The 24,361-nt window shown below is 38.5% G+C and overlaps 1 protein-coding gene across 1 annotated transcript in view; it reads left to right on the forward strand.

Annotated features, from left to right (window-relative positions):
* LRP1B (LDL receptor related protein 1B) overlaps window positions 1-24,361 on the forward strand; it is a 2,279,180-nt gene that overhangs the window by 1,468,803 nt on the left and 786,016 nt on the right. Inside the window, 2 exon segments of the mRNA XM_043994810.1 lie at window positions 10,076-10,250; window positions 12,350-12,444. Coding sequence (XP_043850745.1) covers window positions 10,076-10,250; window positions 12,350-12,444 — 270 coding nt within the window.

Raw genomic sequence — 24,361 nt, forward strand, 5'->3', positions numbered from 1 at the left:
ATAAAACACTGCTCTAAGCATTGAGGATAAATATAGAAAAGTAACAGTATCATTTACATTCAATGAGCTCACCAAGAGTTAAGAGAAATACCCCTTCACCTGAGAAGTTATTTGTTTTCACCATTTGTGAGGGCCAAAATTTGATATATGGAGCATTATTTGGGTGATGCCTTAATATTGGGGTCCTGGAAATAAAGAGGGACCTTTTAGGTTCACCCTCCCCTCTGAACTGCCCTTTTTAGATATTTCTCCCAGGCCAATAAGAAAGGAGCCTTACAGCTTTAATTCACAGAAGGATCAGATTTTATTACTTGGGAATTAATTACATAACAAAGGTGAAACTGATAAAAATCAAAGACAAGGAAATAGGAAAAAAAAAGAAATACAGATAAATACTCAACTCTAAACTTAACCTATGAAATCCCCAGACCGTTTCCAATTAAGCTAGTTCAAAGGAATTTAGGGTTTTCCATAATTAACTCATCAACACCTGGACTGTCTAAAGTTGCTCGCACCATTGAGAAAAGCAGCTGCCGAGAGCGAGAAAACTTGCACCACCACCACCACAAGGGGAGCAGTCCGAAAGAGCAGCCGCCAGAGAGAGAGCGCATTCCAGAAGAGCACTAGCGTTCTGGAAGAGCCTCCTCTTCCCTTCAGGGAGTGTTCAATCTTTTCTCCCCCAAAAGGGGAGGTCCTTCAAAAACTGCCTATGGAGAGTTCTCCTTCTGACCTCAGTAGCATATGTAACTCCAGGGTGAGCCAGGTGTGGCCCCTCCCAAATGAGTCAGCTAAGAACTACAATAATAATTTTACCACAAATAATTTTTACCACACATTAGATGATCCTATCATAAGGATTCCCCCACCACAGTGAAAAAGATTTGGATCATTGTGCCACTAGAAGATGCCCAATAGCTCATTTTTCCTTTGAAGTAGTATTTCTATTCTGTTTGGCTACTAGGTGACATTTCTGCTGATTGACTTTTTAGGTAGGGTTTTAAAAAACATTTTTATTCATATATTTATTTATATTATATCAATTTTTCAAACTTTAAGTAGGTCTTAAAACCTAGTTCTGTACCAAAGAGTAAGCTGATCTGTTTGGTGTTTCTTTGGAGCATGGAACTTTTGAGGGCAAGACCAGGAGTCTTTTCTTTGGCATCAGGAAGTGACGCGGGCTAGTGGGAGGAGGAAGGAAGAGACTGGTGCTTGGTCTCACTCTTTTTCCTGTGGACTCTGGTGGAGAGCGGAGCTAGAAATGTGCTCTCCCTGTAATAGATAGGAATCTAGGCCTTTCTCTCTCTTTACCAAATTCTTATTCTCCTTAATAAATGCTTAAAAGTCTAACTCTTGCTAAAGATTATAATTTATTGGCGACCACTCATTAGATATTTTAGACAGTTTAGCTAGAATTTTAGCCCTTAACAAGGCTTAGAGTGGTTTATATTACTTACCCAAGTTAACAGAGCTGTTTAGTAAACATCAGAAAAAGGTTTTAAACCCAGATCACTCCAATTCCAAAGTCCAGTACTCTATTATTCCACTAAGGCATAGATCTTTTATGCCGACTAAAAGCAACATACAAAATTAAACATTCAGACTGTCCCAGAGAAAAAAAAGGGACTCTGAATGTTTAAATATCCCTTTGTTGTTGTTCTACCTGAAATATTCACAGTTAAGTCACTTAAAAGACTAAGAATAGTAGGGAATCCTGTAGGAAGAAATAGGGATAAGGCTATTCTTCCTTACACATGGCTAGTTGCTGTACCTTCCAGCTTTGCTGGAGAGTTCTCTTTCTTTTTAAATTTTTTTTCAAATGTATTATTTATTCATTTTGAACATTTATTTTTCGATCTTGAGTTCCAGATTCCCTCCCTCCAGCCCCTTCCCCACCCATTGAGGATGGAAATATATCAATTACACCTGTGAAATCATGCAAAACATTTCCATATTAAGTCATGTTACACACAAAAAAATCAAGAAAAATTAAGCAAAAAATATACACTTCACTTTTCACACAGAATTCATCAGTTTGGAGAGTTCTCTTTCATAGCTTTATGTGGGCAATAGCTTTTCATGGCTTTTCTTTCAATTAGGATGCTCACCTCTTCTAAAAGGTGGAGCACCTCTTCCTACCTCCTCTATAATTCCCATGCTCTGGCTGCTGAGGTACCCTTCAGCCTGTCTGAAAGCTTAAAATAGGTGTCTCACAGCTCACCTTCTAAAAATTAAGTTTGCTGAAATATGAAGTGAACCAAGGGCTGTGCATATTTCTGTAGGCATCTTTTTCATCCTTTTAGACCCTGATTCCTGGCTCTTCCACCTCCTACTTCTGACCTCATTAGCTGCTCTGCCAAAGCTATCAATCAAACCTTATGCTAGAGGACTTTAAACAATATTTATTTTAAAAGCATTTATTATTGCTTCTTCCCACTGTGCCCCGCCCCCCCCAACTCCCATAGGAATAATAAACCAGCAAAACAAATTGCCACATTGGCCATGTCCTAATATTGGTGTCTCATTTTGTATTTTAAGGCTATCATTTCTCTGGCAGGAGGTGATGGATGGGTGCTGTGCTTCTGATTTTTTTTTTTTTCCATCCTGTCCAATCTAACTCTACAATGAGACTCTGGTGTAGTGAAAAGAACATTGGATTAGGAGACATGGGTTATAATCCTGGCCCTGCTTCTCACTCATTTTGCTACCTTGGACAGATCAGCTTCTCTTCCCCAGGCTTCAGTTTCCTCATATGTAAAATGAGGGAGTTGGACTAGATTAATGTACTATATGCTATATACTAACCAATAAAATTAATTTATCAAGTGACAATTCAGAACCAGCTTGCCTTCTACAGCCTTCAGTGCAGTCACTATCCAGTACAAGGGTCTGGAAAAGGGGTGGGGAGAAGAATTTGTGTCTAAAAGAAGTGAATATTTGAAAATTGCTTTAATATCTTATTTGAGAAGAGGGAAGACAGGAAGAGGAGTAGGTGTGTTATATACATATATACATATACATGTGTGTATATATTTATCTATGTTGAGAGAGAGCAGAGAGAGATAAAGAGCAAGCCTCTTGTGGTCAAGGCTTTTTATCCTCTTTTGGTAGAGGCAGATCACCATATATTGATCTAAGCTAATTGGTTATAGTCTCATTCAGTTCCATTGATTGACATGACTTGAGGATGGTCTAGAGAGGGCAAATTCCAAAGTCTAGGTGAGCTTCTCCTAGCTAAACAAAAGAATCAATCTGTATTCCTTTTGTTCACCTGGGCTCATCCTGGGCAAGAACTAAACTTTCTGGGGTGAGGGAGAGAGAGCGACTAGAATGATGTATGGTCTTTCCTAAAAATATAATATTAATAATTATTTTCTTACATGTCATATATGCCATCATGCATACATAGGCTTTATGTAATAATTCTTCTTTAATGTGGGTGGGCTCACCTTAACTTCTCAGTCCCACAGGCAATTCCCTGTAATTAAAATTTAGCTAAAATGAATTACATGGGGGACTGAGAAGTTAAATGTCCTGAACAGGGTTACACAGTCAGTATGTGTCAGAGGTAGTGGTCTTTGATCCAGGTCTTCCTAACTGTGTCATTTAAAATATTGTGGGGGGGGGGGGGCTAGGTGGCACAGTGGATAAAGCACTGGCCCTGGATTCAGGAGTACCTGAGTTCAAATCCGGCCTCAGACACTTGACACTTACTAGCTGTGTGACCCTGGGCAAGTCACTTAACCCCATTGCCCCGCAAAAAAACAAAAACAAACAAACAAAAAAATATTGTGGGAATAGCTGGGGTGATGCCCATATAGTTACTCTTTATAAGAACAGTGGAGACAGGAGTAACTGTAACAACTACAGAGGGATTTCACTTCTCAGCATCATTGGAAGATGTTTGCCAAGGTCATCTTGCTTAGACTGCGTAAACTTGCCGACCATGTTTACCCCGATTCGCAATGTGGCTTTCTCGCAGGGAGGTCAACTATCGATATGATTTTCTCTCTTCACCAATTGCAAGAAAAGTGCAGAGAACAAAGAAAACCCCTCTTCATTGCCTTCATAGACCTGACCAAAGCATTTGATACGGTTAACAGAGGTCTTTTCGAAATTCTCTCAAGAATTGGTTGCCCTCCTAAACTCCATAGCCTCATTCGCTCCTTTCATTGCAACATGCAGGGTGTTGTACAGTTCGAAGGCAACACCTCTGAAGCATTCGGCATAAACAGCGGAGTCAAGCAAGGATGCGTGCTTGCTCCCACGCTGTTTGGAATTTTCTTCTCCACGCTATTATGTTATGCTTTTGGTTCGTCAACTGATCGCATCTATCTGCATTCCTGGTCAGACAGAGGCCTGTTCAACATTTCATGTCTGAGATCCAAAACCAGAGTGAGAGGTAGCACTCTTAGAGACCTGCTTTTCACCGATGATGCCCCACTTGCCTGTTACTCAGAGCATGAATTGCAGACCTCGACGGATTGCTTCTCCCAAGCTTGCATGAACTTTGGCCTAACCATTAATCTTAAAAAGACTAAAGTCATGTGTCAGAGTGCTATGTTACCTCCATTGATACACATAGGTAGCTACCAGTTGGATGTCATAAGCCAATTCTCGTGTCTTGGCTCTATTGTCAGTGACAATTTGTCACTTGATTCTGAGATCAATCAGAGGATTGGGAAAGCTACTTCAAGCATGTCTAAGCTTGCCAAGTGTGTCTGGGCAAACAGTAAACTGACAAGAGGAACCAAATTTGCTGTCTATAGAGCATGCATCCTGAGTGCCTTACTGTATGGCAGCGAAACATGGACTACATACACTAGACAAGAGAAGAAGCTTAACAGCTTCCACATGCGCTGCCTTCAGTGCATCCTTGACATATCTTGGTCAGATAGGATCACCAACACAGAAGTGCTCCAAAGTGCACAACTTCTGAGCATCTACACGTTACTGAAACAAAGACGGCTGTCCTGGCTTGGTCATGTTCACCGCATGCAAGATGGGCGCATTCGTAAAGACCTACTCTATGGTGAGTTAGCCTCAGGCCAAAGACCTACTGGACACCCCCAGATTCACTACAGAGATGTATGCAAGGGAGACTTGAGAGCTCTGTGAAGAGACACCGGCAACTGGGAGGAGATGGCCAAGGACCGTGCCCGATGGAGTTCAGTACTCAGGAGCAGCTTGCAAGCAGCTGAGATGGGCCTCCAAGCTCTGGAGGAAGAAAAACGAATGAGATGCAGGAACCGACAGGCAACAGAGAGCACAGTTTTTCGATGTCCTCGTTGCAGCAGGAGCTGCAGCTCCTGTATCAGACTGCACAGCCACACTGTGGCCTGTGGCTCTTCAAGATGTCATTCCCTAACAAACTTGATCCATGGTCTTCCGCAACTGGCAGAAGCCTACTAGCTGGGGTTTCCAAAAAATATATTGCTACTTATAAATTAAAGGCTATTGTACCAGTTTTGCCAGTAAGCATTTATTATTAATTAAGATCATATTACGAAAGTATTGACCACATGTCAAATTGACTTTCCCCACTAGTTATAGGCCTTATAGGACTGAACAGTTACATACCCAACATGAAGAATCCTAGGAAGGTATGAAAGAGACGGAGCTCAGGGTAAGAGAGTGAGAGATCAGCATAAGAGAGTAAGAGAGCAACCCTTCTGTCCCCAGAGACTTTTTTTTTTGTGTGTGAGGCAATTGGGGTTAAGTGACTTGCCCAGGGTCACACAGCTAGTAACTGTTAAGTGTCTGAGGCCGGATTTGAACTCAGGCACTCCTGATTCCAAGGCTGGTGCTCTATCCACTGTGCCACCTAGCTGCCCCCCCCCCAGAGACTTTTTATCCTCTTTCAGGTAGAGGCAGGCCACCACACATTGATCAAAGTTTATTGGTTAACATCATTCAGCTCCATTGATTGACATGACTTGAGGGTAGTCCATATTAAAATGAGCTCTACCATGATGACATCATGATCTAGAAAAGACAGACCCCCTGAGGGCAAGGTGAATAGGTAAGGATAAATAGGTGTGGTTTTAACTTGTCACAGAGCTTTATCTCTAATTTACCTTTGGGCAGGTTCTGAAAGAGACCAGTCGGAGTTCCTAAGGGCAGGGGAGGGGGGAATGGGAGGGGAACCATTATTAATAATTATTTTCTCACATGACCCTAGGGTCAGCTCTTTACTCCCCTCCACTAATTTAAGTCTGCCTCTCTTTGGGGTTGATAGCCATTTACTCAAAGAAATTCAATTGAAACTGAATACTATTAACTCATTTTGAGTGATACCATGTTTAATTATAGCATTAATATCTGAACTAAAAATAATTGTTCTTTAAAAACTGATTCAGAGAGAATGAAAGATATAGAAGTTTAGGACTATGATAATGATGAGGAAGAGAGTAGATGGGAGTAGGACACCTAAAACAAATACCATTCATTCAGGCACAGCTGAATTGTGCCAAAAACAGTTTTGGGGGTTTTTTTAATCATCTGAACCTTTACTATTCTTTTTTTTTTTTTTGGTCATTTGAAGGAGAACATAAGAATTCTCCCCCGTTATGCCATAATAGTTCTAGCATCAGACACGGTAACTTAAGACATCCTCTGATCGTTGTGATTTTAGTGCTCATTGAATACTTTGAGGATTGGTATCTTTTGGAGATGTCATTCCCTAACAAACTTTCATTTTTTTTCCTCATCATTTGAGGACTGGAAGAATTTAAGCATCATTCCCCAATCTGTTGAAACCTCCTTCTTCTTAAAACTCTTTCTTTGGCTTCTGTGATATCATGTGGGTTCTCTATCTCACTGGGTATATACCCCTCTGTTCTTTCCCCCTCTTCTTTACTTTTCTCACCCTCTCTTTTCCCCACTTCTCTGCTTACATTCTCCTTCCTCCTACCCACTAAATTGAGGCATTCCCCAAGATTCTATCTTTCTCCTTTTCTTATCCATGTTTACTATTTTCACAAGCATGCTCCTATTCTTAAAACCTATACCTATTCCCAACTTCCCTACTTTGTTCATTTCATCACAGTCTAGTCTATTGTCCTGGTCATTTAGGCTTTAAATCTCAAAATCGTCTACCTTTTCCTCTCCCTCAGCACCCAAGGAGTTGCTTGCCAAGCTCTATTTTCTCTTCCCCAGCCTCATTCCTCTCTAGGCTTCTTTCCCACTAATCACCTCTATATGTACTATACACCCCAACAAAAACAAGGCAATTTGCTGTTTTCCAAAATCACCTTTCCCCTTGTCACTTCTGTATTTTTTTTTCCATGCTACTCCTTTTGCCTAGAACATCATACCTCCTTTTCTCCAAGGCTACCTGTTTAAATTTTATTTCTATGACTCTGGCCAACTGCTACCTCCTCCATGGAGCCCTTGTCAATCACTGTACTGAAAAGGTAATTTCTATCACTTGTGTGCCTATAGCATTTCATACTTCTCTAATATAGGTTATCTCTTTCCACATTATATTATAGTTGATTTACATGAATCTTATTGGCAGTCCTATATCATAAATACCTTGAGCATAGGGAACATGTCTTTTTTTAAGCCTTTGCATGCATCACAATATTTAGTACAATGCAATCATGTGTTCAAGAAATGTTTGTTGAATTAAATTGAATACCTTGCCCATTTTTTTTTCTGAACTTCATCCACAAGCATTAATTTTCCCAAATGGATCTGTAATCTATTTAATTTGGGAAACACCTCCAAGGAAGCAGTTCTTTAACTGTTCCTGACCTGCCAATAATATGCAACTCTTGTTCATGTTCTCCCCAAAGTTCACTACAACGAGCACCCCAAATGGTAGAAACCTTCATTATTTTTGACTTTGCAAAGGTGCCATTGGAACACTCATGCTGGCCATCTGTTGTTCCTTCCTCTTGCCATGTGAGTAGGTCATACAGGTCTATTGTTTTCCAGAGTTCCTTATTTATTATATATGTCACAGCTGCTCACACTTACCAAGCACTTCTTCATTCATTCCTTTAACACTCATTAAGTTTATACTAAAAATTAGATACTGTACAAGATCCCAGGTATATAAAGATGAAACAAACTGCCCCAGAGGAACTTACATTTTATTTGTGGGTGGTAGGAGAAGAAGGGAGGAGACAGGATAAATAGCCAAGTAAATATAAGATATATACAAAGTAAATACAAAGAAATTAGGGAGAGAGTAATAGTAATTGGGGGAAAGAGAGGCATCAGGAGAAGCCTCTAGTAGGATATGCCTCTTCAGTTGAACTTTAAAGAAAGCTCAGGATTCAAATAGATTGAAACAAGGAGGGGGTACATTCTAGCTATGGAGATATCCTTATGCAAAGACTCAAAGATAGAAAATAGAATGTCAGGCAGGGAAAACAGCAATAACAGTTTGACTGGCCATTAAGGTGCTATAAGAGTTGATAAAGGAATGGAATATGCAAGAAGCCTTATAAAGTTGGTTGGAACCAGATTGTGAAGGGCTTTACATGCCCAACAGAGATATTTGTGTCTTATCCTATTGGCAAAAGCGAGTCATTAAAGCTTTGGGCAGTGGCATGGTCAGACCTATGTGTTATGAATATTAATCTGGTATATTTATGGGAAATTGGAATGGGAAGGAATTTGAGGGCAGGAGACCAATTAGGAATCAGTGTCTTCTGGATAACCTTGACCTCCCCAAATAGTACCCTATTCAGACCTGCCTTTCTTGTACAGAATTCCATATGAGAATACTATGTCACACCAAAATATGCTAAACTACATTCTATTCCTTCAGTGCCTTGCTGGGTAACAGCTAGCTAATCTCATTACCTATGTGCTGAATTGTTAACTGGTCTCAAATAAGAAACATTTTAAAAGGGCCCTTCAGGAGGCAAAAAACCTTAATCCCAAGGAATAATTAAGTGGTTAAAACTGCATTCATGTGTTATTTGTGAAATTTGTGGGGGTTGTCAGTCCTTAACACCCCTCAGATCCACATGAGCAATTGCCTAAGTCACCTGCTTTCAAGGTTCTGCTTCTTTCTATATACTGTAGGAGTAGTCCATGTCAGCCTTCATTTATATATTTCCTAAAAATGTCCCATTAAAAGATTCTTCTTCAATTATTATACATATATATATATTTCAAAAGAAGTGAGGGGAGGATGCAAAATAAGTTCTAAGGAGTATAATGAATGGAAAATGTCACAGGCTTTTGGAGACTGCAGACAACACACAAAGCAGTAATGGAAAACATTCGTACATCCCAGGTCAGAATGCTTCTAAATTAGCTCTCTTTTTACCTTAATGCTTTCTAAAGCTTTTTAGACTTTTTTTTCCTTCTAATTAAAACATTTGGAGTTTAGATCCCTTAATTGTATGATCAAGAAACAGCAAACCAAATATTCAGATTTGACTTAATGAATCCAATCTTAATTAGAGCTCAGTAATTTGTCTTAGGAATGTTAAAGGACTTTCCTCCCTTCCTATCACTGTCAATTCCTGTTAATTACCTACTCTGAGAGATGTAAAACTCTGGTGAATCTTTTAGAAGTTGAATCATTCCATTTTATTTCTACATAAAATGGGCATATGCAGGTCAACAAAAGTGACCTATTTTAAGTAATGCCAATTTTACTATGGAGATAAAAAAAAATAATCAAATTAGTTTCTGGAGCTTAAGGTACACAGCTCATTTGTTATTGACAAGAAAATGCTTTCTTTCTCCAAACAAGAAAAATGTGCTACCAACTGGAGAACTGATTACTCTGATTTGCATTTGGGTGGCCTTGGACAATGAGATTACTGGCTATTTTTACTCCTAAGTGTTTACTAGTGACTCATTGACTGTTAGTGTAATTTCAATGCTAATTGTTGCTTCAGGTTTTCAACTGGCTCAGCAGTAAGACATTAATGATTATTCATACCTCAAGAAGGGCTGATAAGGGAATGAGATTACAATCTTGTACAATTTTAGCTAACAAATTAAAGTGTAAATTAAATTTTCTCTGAGACAGAAAATGACTTAGTTGCCAGAGCCAACAGAATGAGGAACTTCATTCACTTCTAATTTTCTCTTTCCTCTCTTACAGATATTCAGAGCATCAGAGGGCTAGCTGTGGATTGGGTATCCCGAAATTTGTACTGGATTAGCTCAGAATTTGATGAAACCCAAATTAATGTGGCACGATTAGATGGTTCTTTGAAAACCTCAATTATACATGGAATCGATAAACCACAATGCCTTGCGGCTCACCCAGTCAGGGGGTAAAGTATGATTGTTTCTAGATTTTTGGAAAACTTTACCATGATTTAATATCAAACGTCATGTAACAATGCAGTCAGGCTTAAATATAGTAGGGCTTAGGGGCTAATTAGAAATTATATCTCTGGAATATGACAAGATAGATATCTATAGAGGTCACAGTTTTCTGACAACTTTATAAAAACAAGTATTATATACTTGTAGCATTTTGTTAACTTATATTTCTAAAAGTAACAGGAAAAGAAATAAAAGAGAAAATGTTGATAAAATTAAGATTTACAGTATGTTGCTTTATGATTATATTACACACACAAACATATATATTTTATATATACATATAATTAAGTTTCTAAAATCATAAATTGCAGCAAACCTGTCAGCCTGCTTTATTTAGAGTTTCTTTACCCAGAAGATGTTGAATTATTGATGATGCTAATTATAATAATGATAACAATAACAACAACAACAATAATAACTAACCTTTATCTAGCACTATGTGCCAGATACTGTACTAAACAATTTGTAATAATTTACACTCAAATAACAATTAATTCTTTACATACCTCACTTGATCCTCACAACAGTCCTTAGAGGGAAGTGTTATTATTATCCCAACTTTAAAGATGCTAGAAACTGAGGCAAATATGGTTTAAGTGACTTGCCAAGGGTCACATAGCTACTAAATTTCTGAGATTGGATTTGAATTTGAATATTCCTGACTCAAAGCCTGATGATCCATTCAAGTACCACCCAGCTGCCCCCAAATTTCCCACAACAATGAAGTCATGATACCAGGTCCTGTCCTAGATAGTAGACAGAGAGATAAACAGATCTCATTGTCCCTCTTCTCTCATTGGTTTTTGAGAGCACAAAATTATGAAAAGTTGTTAGTTATGAAGGTATGGAAGGATTTATTTCCAATTTCATTCTCTCTTCAGAATATTTATTTATTGTTGCCTTTCTTTTCCACAGAGCTCTTTTGATGGCCTGTTGTGGCTTCATAAGCAGAAAAGGAGAGAATGAGAATGAATGCCCCATAACCAATTTTGGTTGCTGGATAATGCAGCTACCATTATTGTAAAACAAGCCTAAATTAGGATTAGTCCAACCCTTTAGGTTCAAGGTCTTAAAATGCAATAGGCATTCATGAACCATAAAATTCAATTACAAGCTACTTTAATAATTAGGAGCTAAAAGAACATACTTAAAAGGATGTAACATTATAATAAAACAATCTAGCTCTTCTTACAGCAGCATCACAGCAAAAAATCAGGAAAGCATATCCATCAATGTAACAATAAGCAAAGTGGAACTTGGGATCACAATTCTTCCTGGACTAAATTATTTGTACCTCAGGCAGCAAGGAAGCAAAATCAACCTGCCCCCTTAAAGACCAGCTTAATCTAGCATAGACAGACAGACAGATAGATAGATAGACAGACAGACAGACATATATACATACATACACATGCATGCATACCCAGATACATGTACAATAATACATCATGTGCATATATACATGCATACCTATATGTATTGTTCATATGTATATAATCTTTTATTCCAAGTTCCTTAAATAAAATAGGCACTCCTACCATATATAGCAATAGTTTCTTGGGTTATTTAACATCATAGTTGGGAGAGCCTAATTCTTTCCCCTGGGGAAAAACCAATTACTGAAAAAGGTAATAATAGCAGCTAGGTAGTTTGTACAAGGGAATGTGAAGAAGCAGTATTGGTTAAGAGGAAAACTGCAAAGGCATAGGGAAGTCTAGGGGCACTACTCCTTTACTCCTCTTCTCTGGAGTAAAACCTCCAAACTCCTGCACTAACTTTTGCTTAGTTAATACCTGCTTGAAGTAGACCAAATGTGAAAGGTATTTTTTTTAATTAAAGAAAAAAAATGTTTACCACAGTAGATGGTTTCAATAAACCTACAAAAAAAGCCAGAGTGCCCTTCCTCAACCCCACCACATGAAGGCTTGACTGTCCTGTATGATTATTGGTTTATTATTTTCCTTAGTGTTTTTTTTCTTTATATTTACCTCTATAGATAGGTCTAGCAAGCCTCATGTTTGATGAATTCCTTTTTCTTTTTAAGGAAACTTTACTGGACTGATGGAAACACTATCAATATGGCAAATATGGATGGCAGTAATAGCAAAATCCTCTTTCAGAATCAAAAAGATCCAGTTGGTAAGTACGTGTGATGTTGACCAAAGATTTTTTGGAAATGATAAGTATGCATTCAAGACTTATGAAATATCTTAAGTTTTAAAGAAAGAAAATACTATATATTTACTTTTTTCAATTTAAATATAAATGTAACCAAAATTTAATTTAATGGGGCCCATTATTGTGGTTGTGAGAAATTATTCTCTTTCTAGAGTCACTTTATATCTGTTTAATGTGGACATTTTAGTCTCTTGAATAATAGACCTTTTATAATGGTACTAAAGCGATCATTAGTTTGTTGATCTTCCTTGTTCTGGAAGAGAATCAATGACATCAGGAGGGTAATGTCTGGACTTGCAAGTGAATTGAATTTAAGTAAGGCAGAGCTGTGCGAAGTCATCAACCTCACTCCCTGCTCCAGAGTTATCTGAGTCCAGTGGCAAGACATAGTTCAGGATGACTGGAGATGGCCCTAGATGCTACAGGAGACCTTGGTCTTTTTAAGCTAAAAGGTCTTTCCCAAATCTCAATTTATCTGAAGCAACACCCAGCCACTGATTTAAAGCTAGGTAAGAAATGGGCCAAAAAAATGGCCTATTTCAAGAAGAAAAAAAAAAGCTCTATTTCAAGAAATCATAAATGAAAGTACATGGGACAAAAGTTAATTGTCCCAGTTAATAGGCCTTTCATAATGGTACCAGAGTTATATGAGTGAATGCAATATGTTGAAGCAGTTTTTGCTGAATCACTTCTGCTATACTGATACAATTATTATGCTTAAAGTACCTGATCTTGTGATTTTAATGGTGAAATTCTTAATCTCTAGATAAAGGTATTGACTGATTGACAGTGAAGTATATTTATTTGAAATACATTTTAATTTCTTGCCAGTCTACTGAACCCATTGCTAATCCTTGAACCAATACCTTAAACCAGTCCATATTTAGCCTGAATTAAACCAAAAAGGAAGACTAGAATTCGCTACCAACAACTCTCTTGATTCTGGCCACTTTTGAAATTCTGTACAGAAATTATAAACTCCTAAATTGACTTAACATTCTAAGAAAGTATACCAACTAATCCTGGACTAAATTTGTCATGGTATGCCCTATATCAAAACAGACTCTTTGAAATGACAATGAAATAATTAATGAAGGGTATAGAGCAAAAATTCTTAACCTTTGTCCTGTCCTTGACCCCTTTGATTGTCTGGTGAAGCCAATAGACTCCTCAGAATCACATTTACATGTTTTATTTTTTATTTAAATGTGTTTATTTTAAACATTAAAAAATACGTAGGATTACAGAGCAAAAATATTAAAATTGTTATTGAGATATGTATGTATGTATGTATATATATATTGGGGGGGGCAGGGCAATGGGGATTAAGTTACTTGCCCAGGGTCACACAGCTAGTAAGTGCCAAGTGTCTGAGGTCGGATTTGAACTCAGGTCCTCCTGAATCCAGGGCTGGTGCTTTATCCATTGTGTCACCTAGCTGCCTCTTTTATATGTATATATTTTTAAAAGAAACCTTGGCATAGAGAAGTAGAGAGAGTTTTTTCTGTTTTGTTTTTGTTTTGTTTTTTTTTGTTTTTTTTAGTGAGGCAATTGGGGTTAAGTGACTTGCCCAGGGTCACACAGCTAGTAAGTGTTAAGTGTCTGAGGCCAGGCGGGATTCGAACTCAGGTACTCCTGACTCCAGGGCCAGTGCTCTATCCACTGCGCCACCTAGCTGCCCCTAGAGAGAGTTTTTTTAAAGTTTCTTTCTGGATAATAGAAGTATAACTGGTACCTTTCAGGGAAAGAAAGTCGGGGGGGGGGTTTCCCCCTTAAATTAACAAAAAATTGTTTCAACCCTTAGTTTCACTTTATTTGTGGGATCATGGCATCATTTCTCTTGAATATTATTACCGATCCATAGCCACACATATTCTGGTTTGAAGTTTAAAAAGAGAGAGAAATCTCTAAATGCTATCATATTTTATTCCTAACTTTGGTTGTTTTATCACCTCACTGATTCCTCATATTGATTTTTTTTTCAGCGAGTAAGAATTACCACATAGTTCATAGCTCACAAACACCTTGTCAAATATAAAATTGTGTGTATGTATGTACACATGTGTATGTATCATATGTTCATGTGTGTGCATATGGAACAAATATAACACACAGGTGCATGTGTGTACATCTGTATACATACATGCATGTAGACATGCATACACGCATAACTAAACACTTGATTTCTAATTCCATGTTGACCATTCAGGTTATAGAGGAAGCAGGAGAAAAGTGACGGAAATTATTAATTTGACATCATAACAAAAGCATTTTACTTTTGAATCTGTGAAAATCAATGTAGTTTGCTAGCCTTTCAGCAGTTTTGAAGTTTCAGGAAGGTGGAAAAAGTTTATTTCCTTGAGAAGTGGTTTCATTTTTATTAGAGAGAATTCAATTCATGGAGGCTTGGAATAAATCAATCTTTTCATGTAATCCATGGAGTAAACTTCATATAAAAAGTAATACAGTTAACAACTCTTTTCTTCATGTTGTTTGGTCTTGGATCCAGCATACAATTGAAATTCATTGTAGAGTTGAAAATTAAAAGACAGATTGAAATGCTAGCATTTCAGTATTGGTAGAAGGTAGGGAGAAAAAGGAACAAGGGAATAAACAAGATTATGACCACATAAAAAGGACCTAATGGGGAACAAAGCAATCCCATCTGTGCTTATCTAGAGTTGTATAGAATATTTTATCGTGAAAGGTGACTATGTTAGTGACATTACAAGCAAATGAAGTACAGACTGTGTAATTTGGTAACCTAGAGATTAGACCTAAATTTTAATTTATATGTTCTTTCCTGTAATTGGAATAACCTTAGCCTTAGTAATTTTAAATTCTAATTTCAGTGTTGAAATAAATGGGGAAAAGGCTTTATTTATGGAATGTATTTTACAGCAACTAAATTAGTGTTCATACTATCGGTCTTCAGAGCTACTAATGTTACCATCAAAATAATTTTCTTTATTATTAGGTATTTTTTCATGTTATATTCTACAATGACCAAATTCTCCAAAGAAGTTTAACACACACACACACACACACACACACACACACACACACACACACACACACACTAGCTGCATGATCATGCTATTGTTTTATTTCAGTAGGATTCTGAAAGGGGGAAGAAGAAGATTGTTGTTGTTTGTTGTTTGTCCTTCTTACTTTAAGTGGACTATGACATCAGGGTGATGTCATGACTTGCACTGAATTAGATTTAAGTGACAGGTCACTGACCTCACTCTCTCCTCCAGAGCCATCTGGGTCCAGTGGCAAGATATAGATCAGAATGACTGGAGATGGCCCCAGATGTTTAAGGCAGTTGGGGGTAAATGACTTACCCAGGGTCACACAGCTAGTAAATGTCTCAGGTGAGATGAACAGATTCCAAGAAAGAATAATAGAGGGAATAGATGTACTAGTAGAAAAGATAATTTCTGCCCTTTATTAGGTAGTTTATTACAACAGACTCACCATCTTTACCCTCATCCTCATACTAAGAGACTTAAATATACAGATAGTTCTTGCTTTACATAAGTGGACTATTTTGTAGACCTCTATGTAAAGTGATTTTTATGTACTATGAATTTGCCCTAGGAGCTGGGAAGAATGGGAGGTAGAAAGGGGGCCATGACCCATGCAGGGACGGACAAGTACATAGTTCACATGTCGGGGTGGGGACAGAGAAATGAAAGAAGGAACAACCAGGACCACAGGCAGCCACATGGGATCCTGGCCAGAGCCAAGAGGAAGAAGAGGGAAAGGTGGGGGTAGACTTGAACACAGAGTGGAGAGGATAGGAAACATGTGGGGCTGGAAAGAAATGTATTATTTGAGTGGAGAGATGAAAGGCAGACACCCAGGATGAACACATGAGTGGGTGGGCAGAGTGGGGCAAAGGTCTTCTCTATATATATGTAGGAAGTCTCAAGCCAAGCCCCCAAGGCTGCTATGAAGGTTACTAGTCCCTTCTGCTTTCACTTGAAGATTGTGTTTTGTTTTGTTTTGTTTTATTTTGTTTTGTTTTGTTTTGTTTTGGTGTGGTAGGTAGAGGGAGGCTATGGAGTGTGGAGATGAGGAGCAAGAGCAGAGAGAAAGGACAGTAAAGTTAGCATAGATGGGAGTCTTTTTGGGGTGGGGGAATGCACCCTTCAGTCCCTTATCCCTCAGTGAACTTCTCTTCCACCTATGGATTATTCAAAGCTTACACTCACTCCTCAGTGATTAGTATACTCTCTCACCCCTTCATACTCTCCCTTTCTGAGTCATTCTGAACTCCCAACTGTCATTTAAAAAAAAACTCTATTCCCCATTTCCCCATTCGCTTCTCTTTTACTACCTTCAATCTCAATATTACCCCTCTTGATGTTTCACTCCAGATCTATCCAGTGTTTGGCATGTAGTAAATACCTAATAAACACCATTTTATTCATTTCATTTCATTGAAAATAGCTACATTTTCCATACGATTTATGTAGGTCTGGTTCTGGGACTCACTCTCCACACTTGAACAAAGAATAGCAAGTTTGGTCCACTGACGAGCTATTGCTCTCCTCAGGGATCTAGGGACTCCTGAGAGTTGGATTTTTTTTATGCTATTACTGTTTTCATCAGCTGTTTTGGGGGCAGCTAGGTGGTACAGTGGATACAGCATTGGCCCTGAAGCTGGGAGGACCTGAGTTCAAATCTTACCTCAGACACTTACTAGCTATGTAACCTTGGGCAAGTCACTTAACCCCAACTGCCTTAAATATCCTGGGCCATCCTCAGTCATTCTTCTACCATATCTTGTCACTGGATCAGATGGCTCTGGAGAAAAAAGTTAAACTGATGACTTGGCACAGCCCTTCCCCTCTTATATTCAATTCAGTGCAATTCATGATATCTGTCATAGTCCTCTTTGAGGTTTAAGGACAAACAACAACAGCATCCACTGTGCTCCACTAGTATCAATCAAGAGGTTAACATCTTACCAATATCGATTAACCATTTATATATTTATAATTTAGTAACTGTATAATTCATATTTAGTAAGGAAGTATAGCAAAAACCAAAATACAAAACATATGCCCTTGAACCAAGTTGCAGTCTTCTCAATACATATTTTCTTGGTCCCTGGGTAGAATAGATTCACACTTAAAGCAGTTACTATAAAATATTCCAACCCCTTCAACCTAGAGGGAGGGTATTTTCTGTCTCAGGGAGTCTATTTATTTCTTCAAAAAGTCCACAACAAGTTTGCCATGGGCATGCATAACTAATGGATGAGCCACTCTCTTGCTTTTAGAAGGCATTTCAGCTGCCAACTTGATTGATTGATTCACTATTGGATTGGGTCAAGCAAGTCACCCCTAAGACCTAGCTCTTCGTCAGATTCAGCTACTGCTGCTAAAAGCTTTGCTTGCTGAGGAGAACTTTTAAGGACTGTCTATCTTTTAAAACTTACAAGGTCACAACCTAGTCTAGTCAGTCTCTGCTAATCATTTCCCTAAGATCAGGAAAGAAAAAACAGAGAGAGACATAAGCATACATTCAATAAACTTCTAGAGCTCCCTATTACTTCCAGGATCAAATATAAAATACTTAAACTTTTAAAGCCCTTCATAACCAACCCCCTTTCTACCTTCCTAGTCTTATACCTCACTTCTCCTGGCCTCACTGCTGCTACTTATGTTAGAAACACAGCTAACTGTTCTTTGTGTTGCTCAGCTCTAGTATTAGCAGCTCTAGTGTTGGCAGCTCTAGGGTTGCTAGCAGGTCGCTGTTCAAAAATCCCAAGCAGGAAGCAGTTGGTGAGTAAAGGCTTTATTCATCTTCGCGAAGATGGGCACTCTTCTGAATGTGCGGGAGAGTGTACTAAAGTGAGGTCCCTCACCTCTATTTATACCTTTCAAGGGGTCCCCTCTGAGCAATCACATTAAGTGACTTGCCCAAGGTTACATAGCTAGTAAGTGTCTGAGGTAAGATTTGAACTCAGGTCCTCCCAGCTTCAGGGCCAATGCTGTATCCACTGTACCACCTAGCTGCCCTCAAAACAGCTGATGAAAACAGTAATAGCATAAAAAAAATCCAATTTTGATAACCCTCATTTACATTTCTATTATTACAGTTATTACAGTTACTATTTATACAGAATAACAGTAACAGCCTAAGAACCCATCAGGTGGTACCAGTTAACCAATCAGATTTTACAAACTACAATACCAGGCCTTAACCTATTATGGGCAAGAGTGTGCCCTTCAGAACAATTCCGTGTTAACATACATAACTCTTCAAGAAAGAAAACCTGTCTTGGGCTTTGACCAATCAGATTGTTCCGTTTACCAACCAACAAATCAGATTGCGGCCTTAGGCCCCAACCCTATGCTGGAGTAAAAATGTCCCCATTCCCCACCAAACAGTGCTTGTGTAAATATAACTTTTCGGGGCGGCTAGGTGGCGCAGTGGATAAAGCACCGGCCCTGGATTCAGGAGTTCCTGAGTTCAAATCCGGCCTCAGACACTTGACACTTACTAGCTGTGTGACCCTGGGCAAGTCACTTAACCCCATTGCCCCGTAAAAAAAAAAAAAAAAAATATAACTTTTCAAAACAAAACTCAAGTCAGGGCTTGAGCTCAGAGTCACATGGGGATCACCTTGGGCGCCTCAAGGTGAACTCCCAGCCCAGCCTGACTCCCATAAAACCCAGGCCCTTCTTCAGGCCCTTATCAGACCTAAGACCCAGGAGCCTCAGCTCAAAGCCTTGTGTGCCGAGTGGCCCTCTGCTGGGAGGTTGGGGGGTGGGGGGCATAAAGCTGTTGTCCTGAAACCAGACTCACTCTCTCCCTTTAGGGCTCTGAGAAGAGTCCAAATATAGACTTTTCTCTCACTTACACATGACTCTCAATCTCTTGACTCCAAGGGTTTCATAGTTTATACCTTAGGCCTAGAACTCTCTCCTTCCTAATCTCTTTCTGCTAGCTTCTCTAGATTCCTTCAAGTTTTAGCTAAACTCCCACCTTCTGTAAGAACTCTTTCTCAGTCTTCCTTAATCTTAGTGCCTTCCTTATAAGAAGACACCCTCCGAATTTTCTTTTTCTTTTTTCTTTTCTTTTTTTTTTGCAGGGCAATGAGGGTTAAGTGACTTGCCCAGGGTCACACAGCTAGTTAAGTGTCAAGTGTCTTCGGGTCCTCCTGAATCCAAGGTCAATGCTTTATCCACTGCTCCACCTAGCTGCCCTACCTCCGATTTTTCAAATATACATGGGGGGAGGAGGAGAAAGGGAGAGGGAGAGGGAGAGGGAGAGGGAGAGAGAGAGAGAGAGAGAGAGAGAGAGAGAGAGAGAGAGAGAGAGAGAGAGAGAGAAAGAGAGAGAGAGAGAGAGAGAGAGAGAGAGAGAGAGAGAGAGAGAGAGAGAGAGAGAGCATAAGATATTTGCATGTTGTCTTCCCCATTAGATCATGGGTGTTCAGGGTTTTTTGTTTGTTTGGTTTTGCCCTTTTTAGCAGTTATTGGTATATTAAGTGTTTAATAAATGTTCATTGGTTTTTTGGGTGACAGACATGGTACTCTGATGGGGAGATGAAGGTAGCTAAACACTGCCACTTCTTCCTTCACTGGGAGGCCAATAGCATTTCTTCCTTTTAATATGAAAATCATCACTGAAGAGAGTTTGTTCTAGTCTTTTGAATGCATATTCAGTTGTAGCTCATTATCCTATTAAACATGTTTTTTGGTTAATGTGTTTGTTTTAGTCATCCAAGAGCAAGCCAACAGGAAACAAAGGATACCTGTACATTCCGTTGAAGCAAAGAAGGAAAGGGCCTCTCTATGCTAGATTATTTTTTTGGAAGCTGGCCCACTAAGTCTCCACATGAATACTGCATTTGCTCTAAAAATTGGGCTCTTATTGGACAGGCTCTTCATCCCCATTAGATTTTTATAGGCTCAGAAGCCTCAGAAGGAACATTCTCCTGGGATTCTGGGAAAACCCTCATTTACTTATGCAAATTATACCAGTGACTAAATTGTTGTTATGTTTTTAAAGTACTTTTATATGGTGCTTTGAGGTTTTGAAAAGCTATATAGACACAATCCTGTTTGAACTGAAAGTTTACTTCATTCTTATATGGGTGACTTATCAGATTGAATGGCCTCAGGATATTTTCCACAAATCACATTGAAACAGTAGAACTACTTTTTTGATAGATCCTTTTTCTTATCAAAATGAGTATTGGAAAAATTGTGGTGACTGGTGTCACTGATAATATATATCTAATGAAGGGGAAAAAGACTTTCAGTTAACAAATTAGCCACTCATTTTCCCTTGTTGCTATTTTTTTTTCTTTCTTCTTTCTATACTCCTTTAACCCACTGGTATTTTGGTGATATTATTAGCACATTTAGCAAAAGTTAGTAAGGAAATGGCAGGATTAGAGTTAGCAACCTTTTTTTAAAAATAATAATAATAGCTAGATTTTACGTAGTACAGTGCTTTAAAATTTGCAAAGCACTTTGCAAATATCTTTTACAAATGTCTCATTATACACACATACACATACACACACACACACACACACACACAAATATATATGATATATAGTTGTTTGTCCTCTGATCTCAAAGAGGACCAGGATATTGGGATGTCATGACTTGTAGTGAATTGGATTTAAGTGAAGGAGGTTTGTGTAAGGTCACCAACCTTACTCTTTCCTCCAGAGCCATCTGGGTTCGATAGCAAGATATATATCAGGATGACTGGAGATGGCCCCAAATATTTAAGGCAACTGAGGATAAGTGACTTGCCCAGGACCACATAGCTAGTAAGTGTTTGAAGTGAGATTTTAACTCAGGTCCTCTCAACTTCAAGTCCAGGGCTCTGTCTACTGTCCCACTAGCTGCCTGGTCACTAATATATGCATATACATAATATATGTGCATATAATATATATAGCATATGCACATGTGCAACACATGCACATGTATAATATGTGTTTAATATATACATATAATATATGCGCACATATTGTGTACATGTATTATATATACATATTATATATGTATGCACCTGTATTATATGTGTATGTATATGTGTGTGTATATATGTGTATGTATGTATATATATATGTGTGTGTATGTGTGTGTATATATATATATATATCCCTAGTTTACAGATGAGGAAACTGAGAAGACAGAGGATAAGTTACTTGCTCAGGGTCACATAACTAGTAAATATCAGGTTGTATTTTAACTCAGGTTTTCCCAAGTTCAGGTCCAGTGCTCTGCCCCCTGCTCCTCCTAGCTGCTTCTCTTCTTGTGGATAGGCTGTCTAAACTGTAAGCAAAATTCATGGAATTTAAAACTGGAGGCAACTTTAAAGATTATCTAGATCTCTCTCCTTATTTTACACTTGCAGAAACTGAGGGCCATGAGGGTTGATTTGATTTGGCCATGAGTCACACAGCTAGTTTATGGCAGAGCCAAAATTCAAGGCTAAGTCTTCTGATTCTAAATCTTGTATATTCATCCTTAGTTTTAGTGATTCCTTAAAAATAGCACATGGGGCATAAACCTGCATAAAGGGTGGAGAGCAGAATACTAGTCTGGAAAGATATGACCTGTTTTCCCAAAAATCTGTCCTCAGGATTTTCAGGATAAGTGACCCTTAGAGAAGGACAATGTTGCTAGAGAAGCTGGTGCCAGCAGCAGAGGGGATATGTAATGTGTGATAGAGGAGTTAGGTGGGAAGACATAAAGGCAAGGTATGAGACTTATGATTTCAGAGAATAAGTATATTTATCTCCCAGGGAAGAATATGGAAAGAAACTGTAAAGCAAATCTCCCTTTAGTGAGGAATGAGTAGAAGACACTTATAGGATTATAGATCTAGAACTAGAAAGAACTTTAGAATTCATCTAGTTTCCCCGCTTTGTTTCATAGGTAAGGAAACTGAGATCAAGTAACTTGACTAAAAGTCACACATAATAAGTGGCAGACTTTGTATTTGAACTTGTGTTCCATGACCTCAAGGTTAGTGCTCTTATGATGATAAAAATCTTTGATGAAGAGAAACTGAAGCACAAAGTTCTGAGCATGATCAATTTATTTAGCAAGGCTAATAGTTGCCAATAAATTGAGGTCATAAGCCCTTCAGTGGTGCAGAATGCATTAAAGCAGACAGGGCAGTGTTTTATACAGTTCGTAAAGTTGTAGGGTGAGCTTACATTTGGCATAATCATGCTGGCTTGCTTGAAAAGGGGGGTTTCCAAAGTTCATAGCGTTACAGGGAACTTCGACAGAGAAACCCAAACAACACTCAGGAATAAGGAAGAGCAGTTTTATTGACGTGTGGGCCCAAAGCAGAGTAGCCTCTGGTACTCCGGGCCCAAAACAAGTGTCCAAGCTGCAGTTACATACCCCTTAGGTGTGATTACATGCGGGGTTTCACAAGTACATTGTGGTGAGCTACTTGCATACAAGAAGGCATATTTCAGTAAACAGAGGCATACATGTCAGGAAGCAGGTACTGAGCCACAGGCTTCAGGGGAAAACCAGCGTGCCCTACTTTTGTTTTGGGGGCCTCAGTTTTATTCCCTGTACTTTCCTACATTAATAATAAAGAGAAAACAGAGAGTCAACATCCATTGGAAAGTCTGCAAAGTCCTGTGACCATGTACACCAGAGTGGTCCCATGATGAGCTAATAGCCAGGCAGAACATCTTATTGCCATATAGACTCAGTGAATCCCATCTGTAGCACAGAGAAATGAGGAAGTTAAACTCTTATAAAGAAGACAAGGACAGGGGCAGCTAGGTGGTGCAGTAGAGAGAACACTGGCCCTGGAGTTAGGAGAACTTGAGTTCAAATATGGTCTGAGACACTTGACACTTATAAGCTTTGTGAGCCTGGGTAAGTCACTTAACCCCAGTTGCCTCACCCCCCCCCCCAAAAAAAAAGTCAAGGGCAGCTTGGTAACCCAGTGGATAGAGTTCTGGGCCTGGAGTCAGGAAGATTCATCTTCCTGAGTCCAAATCTGGCCTCAGACACTTATTAGCTGTGTGACCCTGGACAAGTCACTTAACCCTGTTTGTTTCAGTTTCCTCATCTGGAAAATGAGCTAGAGAAAGAAATGCCAAACCACTCCAGTATCTTTGCCACAAAAAACCCAAATGAGGTCATGAAAAGTCAGACACAGCTGAAACAACTGAAGAAAGCAAAAAAAGCAAAGAATTCAAACCATTTTATAGCCTCAAATGTTAAGTAGTAAATCAAACTAATTCCTAATTACTGATTACAGTGATTAAATATAATTTTCAATCAATAACTAATAAATACAAATAAAAAGGGTATGTCAATTTTCAATTTCACACTCTTTTCCCTGTACCAGACTGCCTTAGAATAAGATTAGATAAAATAGATAAAGAAAAATATTCAGTTGTCTATTCAAAAACCCCTTGTTTTTGTGGACCCCATTAACTTGGAAAACATTATGATTCCGACATTGATGTAGGCATGAATTGTTTACCTTGTTACTATCCATGAAAAAAAATAAATAATGTTAAGGAAATAAAAAGTAGAAACAACCTGAGCTGAATGCCTAACCCATTTTCAAGCTCTCTTATTCACTATATGGAACATGATAACATCTAAACAATTAATTAACAAGCTACTTCTAGAAGAGTATTACATATAATATGTATATGTGTTTATGTGTATGGATTTCAGCACATTGGAGATCTCTATGAAAACAGTATTTAGTCATTGATATCATTGTGTTTTCTTGCTTTGAATCACTTCAAAATAAAATCTCAGATTCAGCAATTTATTAATTTATATTGGTCTTCCCTAAAACTATTCCTAATCTGTGCTATTGGGGAAGGAGGGCTTTTTGT

Source organism: Dromiciops gliroides, chromosome 3 (genome assembly GCF_019393635.1).
Source record: "Dromiciops gliroides isolate mDroGli1 chromosome 3, mDroGli1.pri, whole genome shotgun sequence".
Lineage (NCBI taxonomy): Eukaryota > Metazoa > Chordata > Mammalia > Microbiotheria > Microbiotheriidae > Dromiciops > Dromiciops gliroides.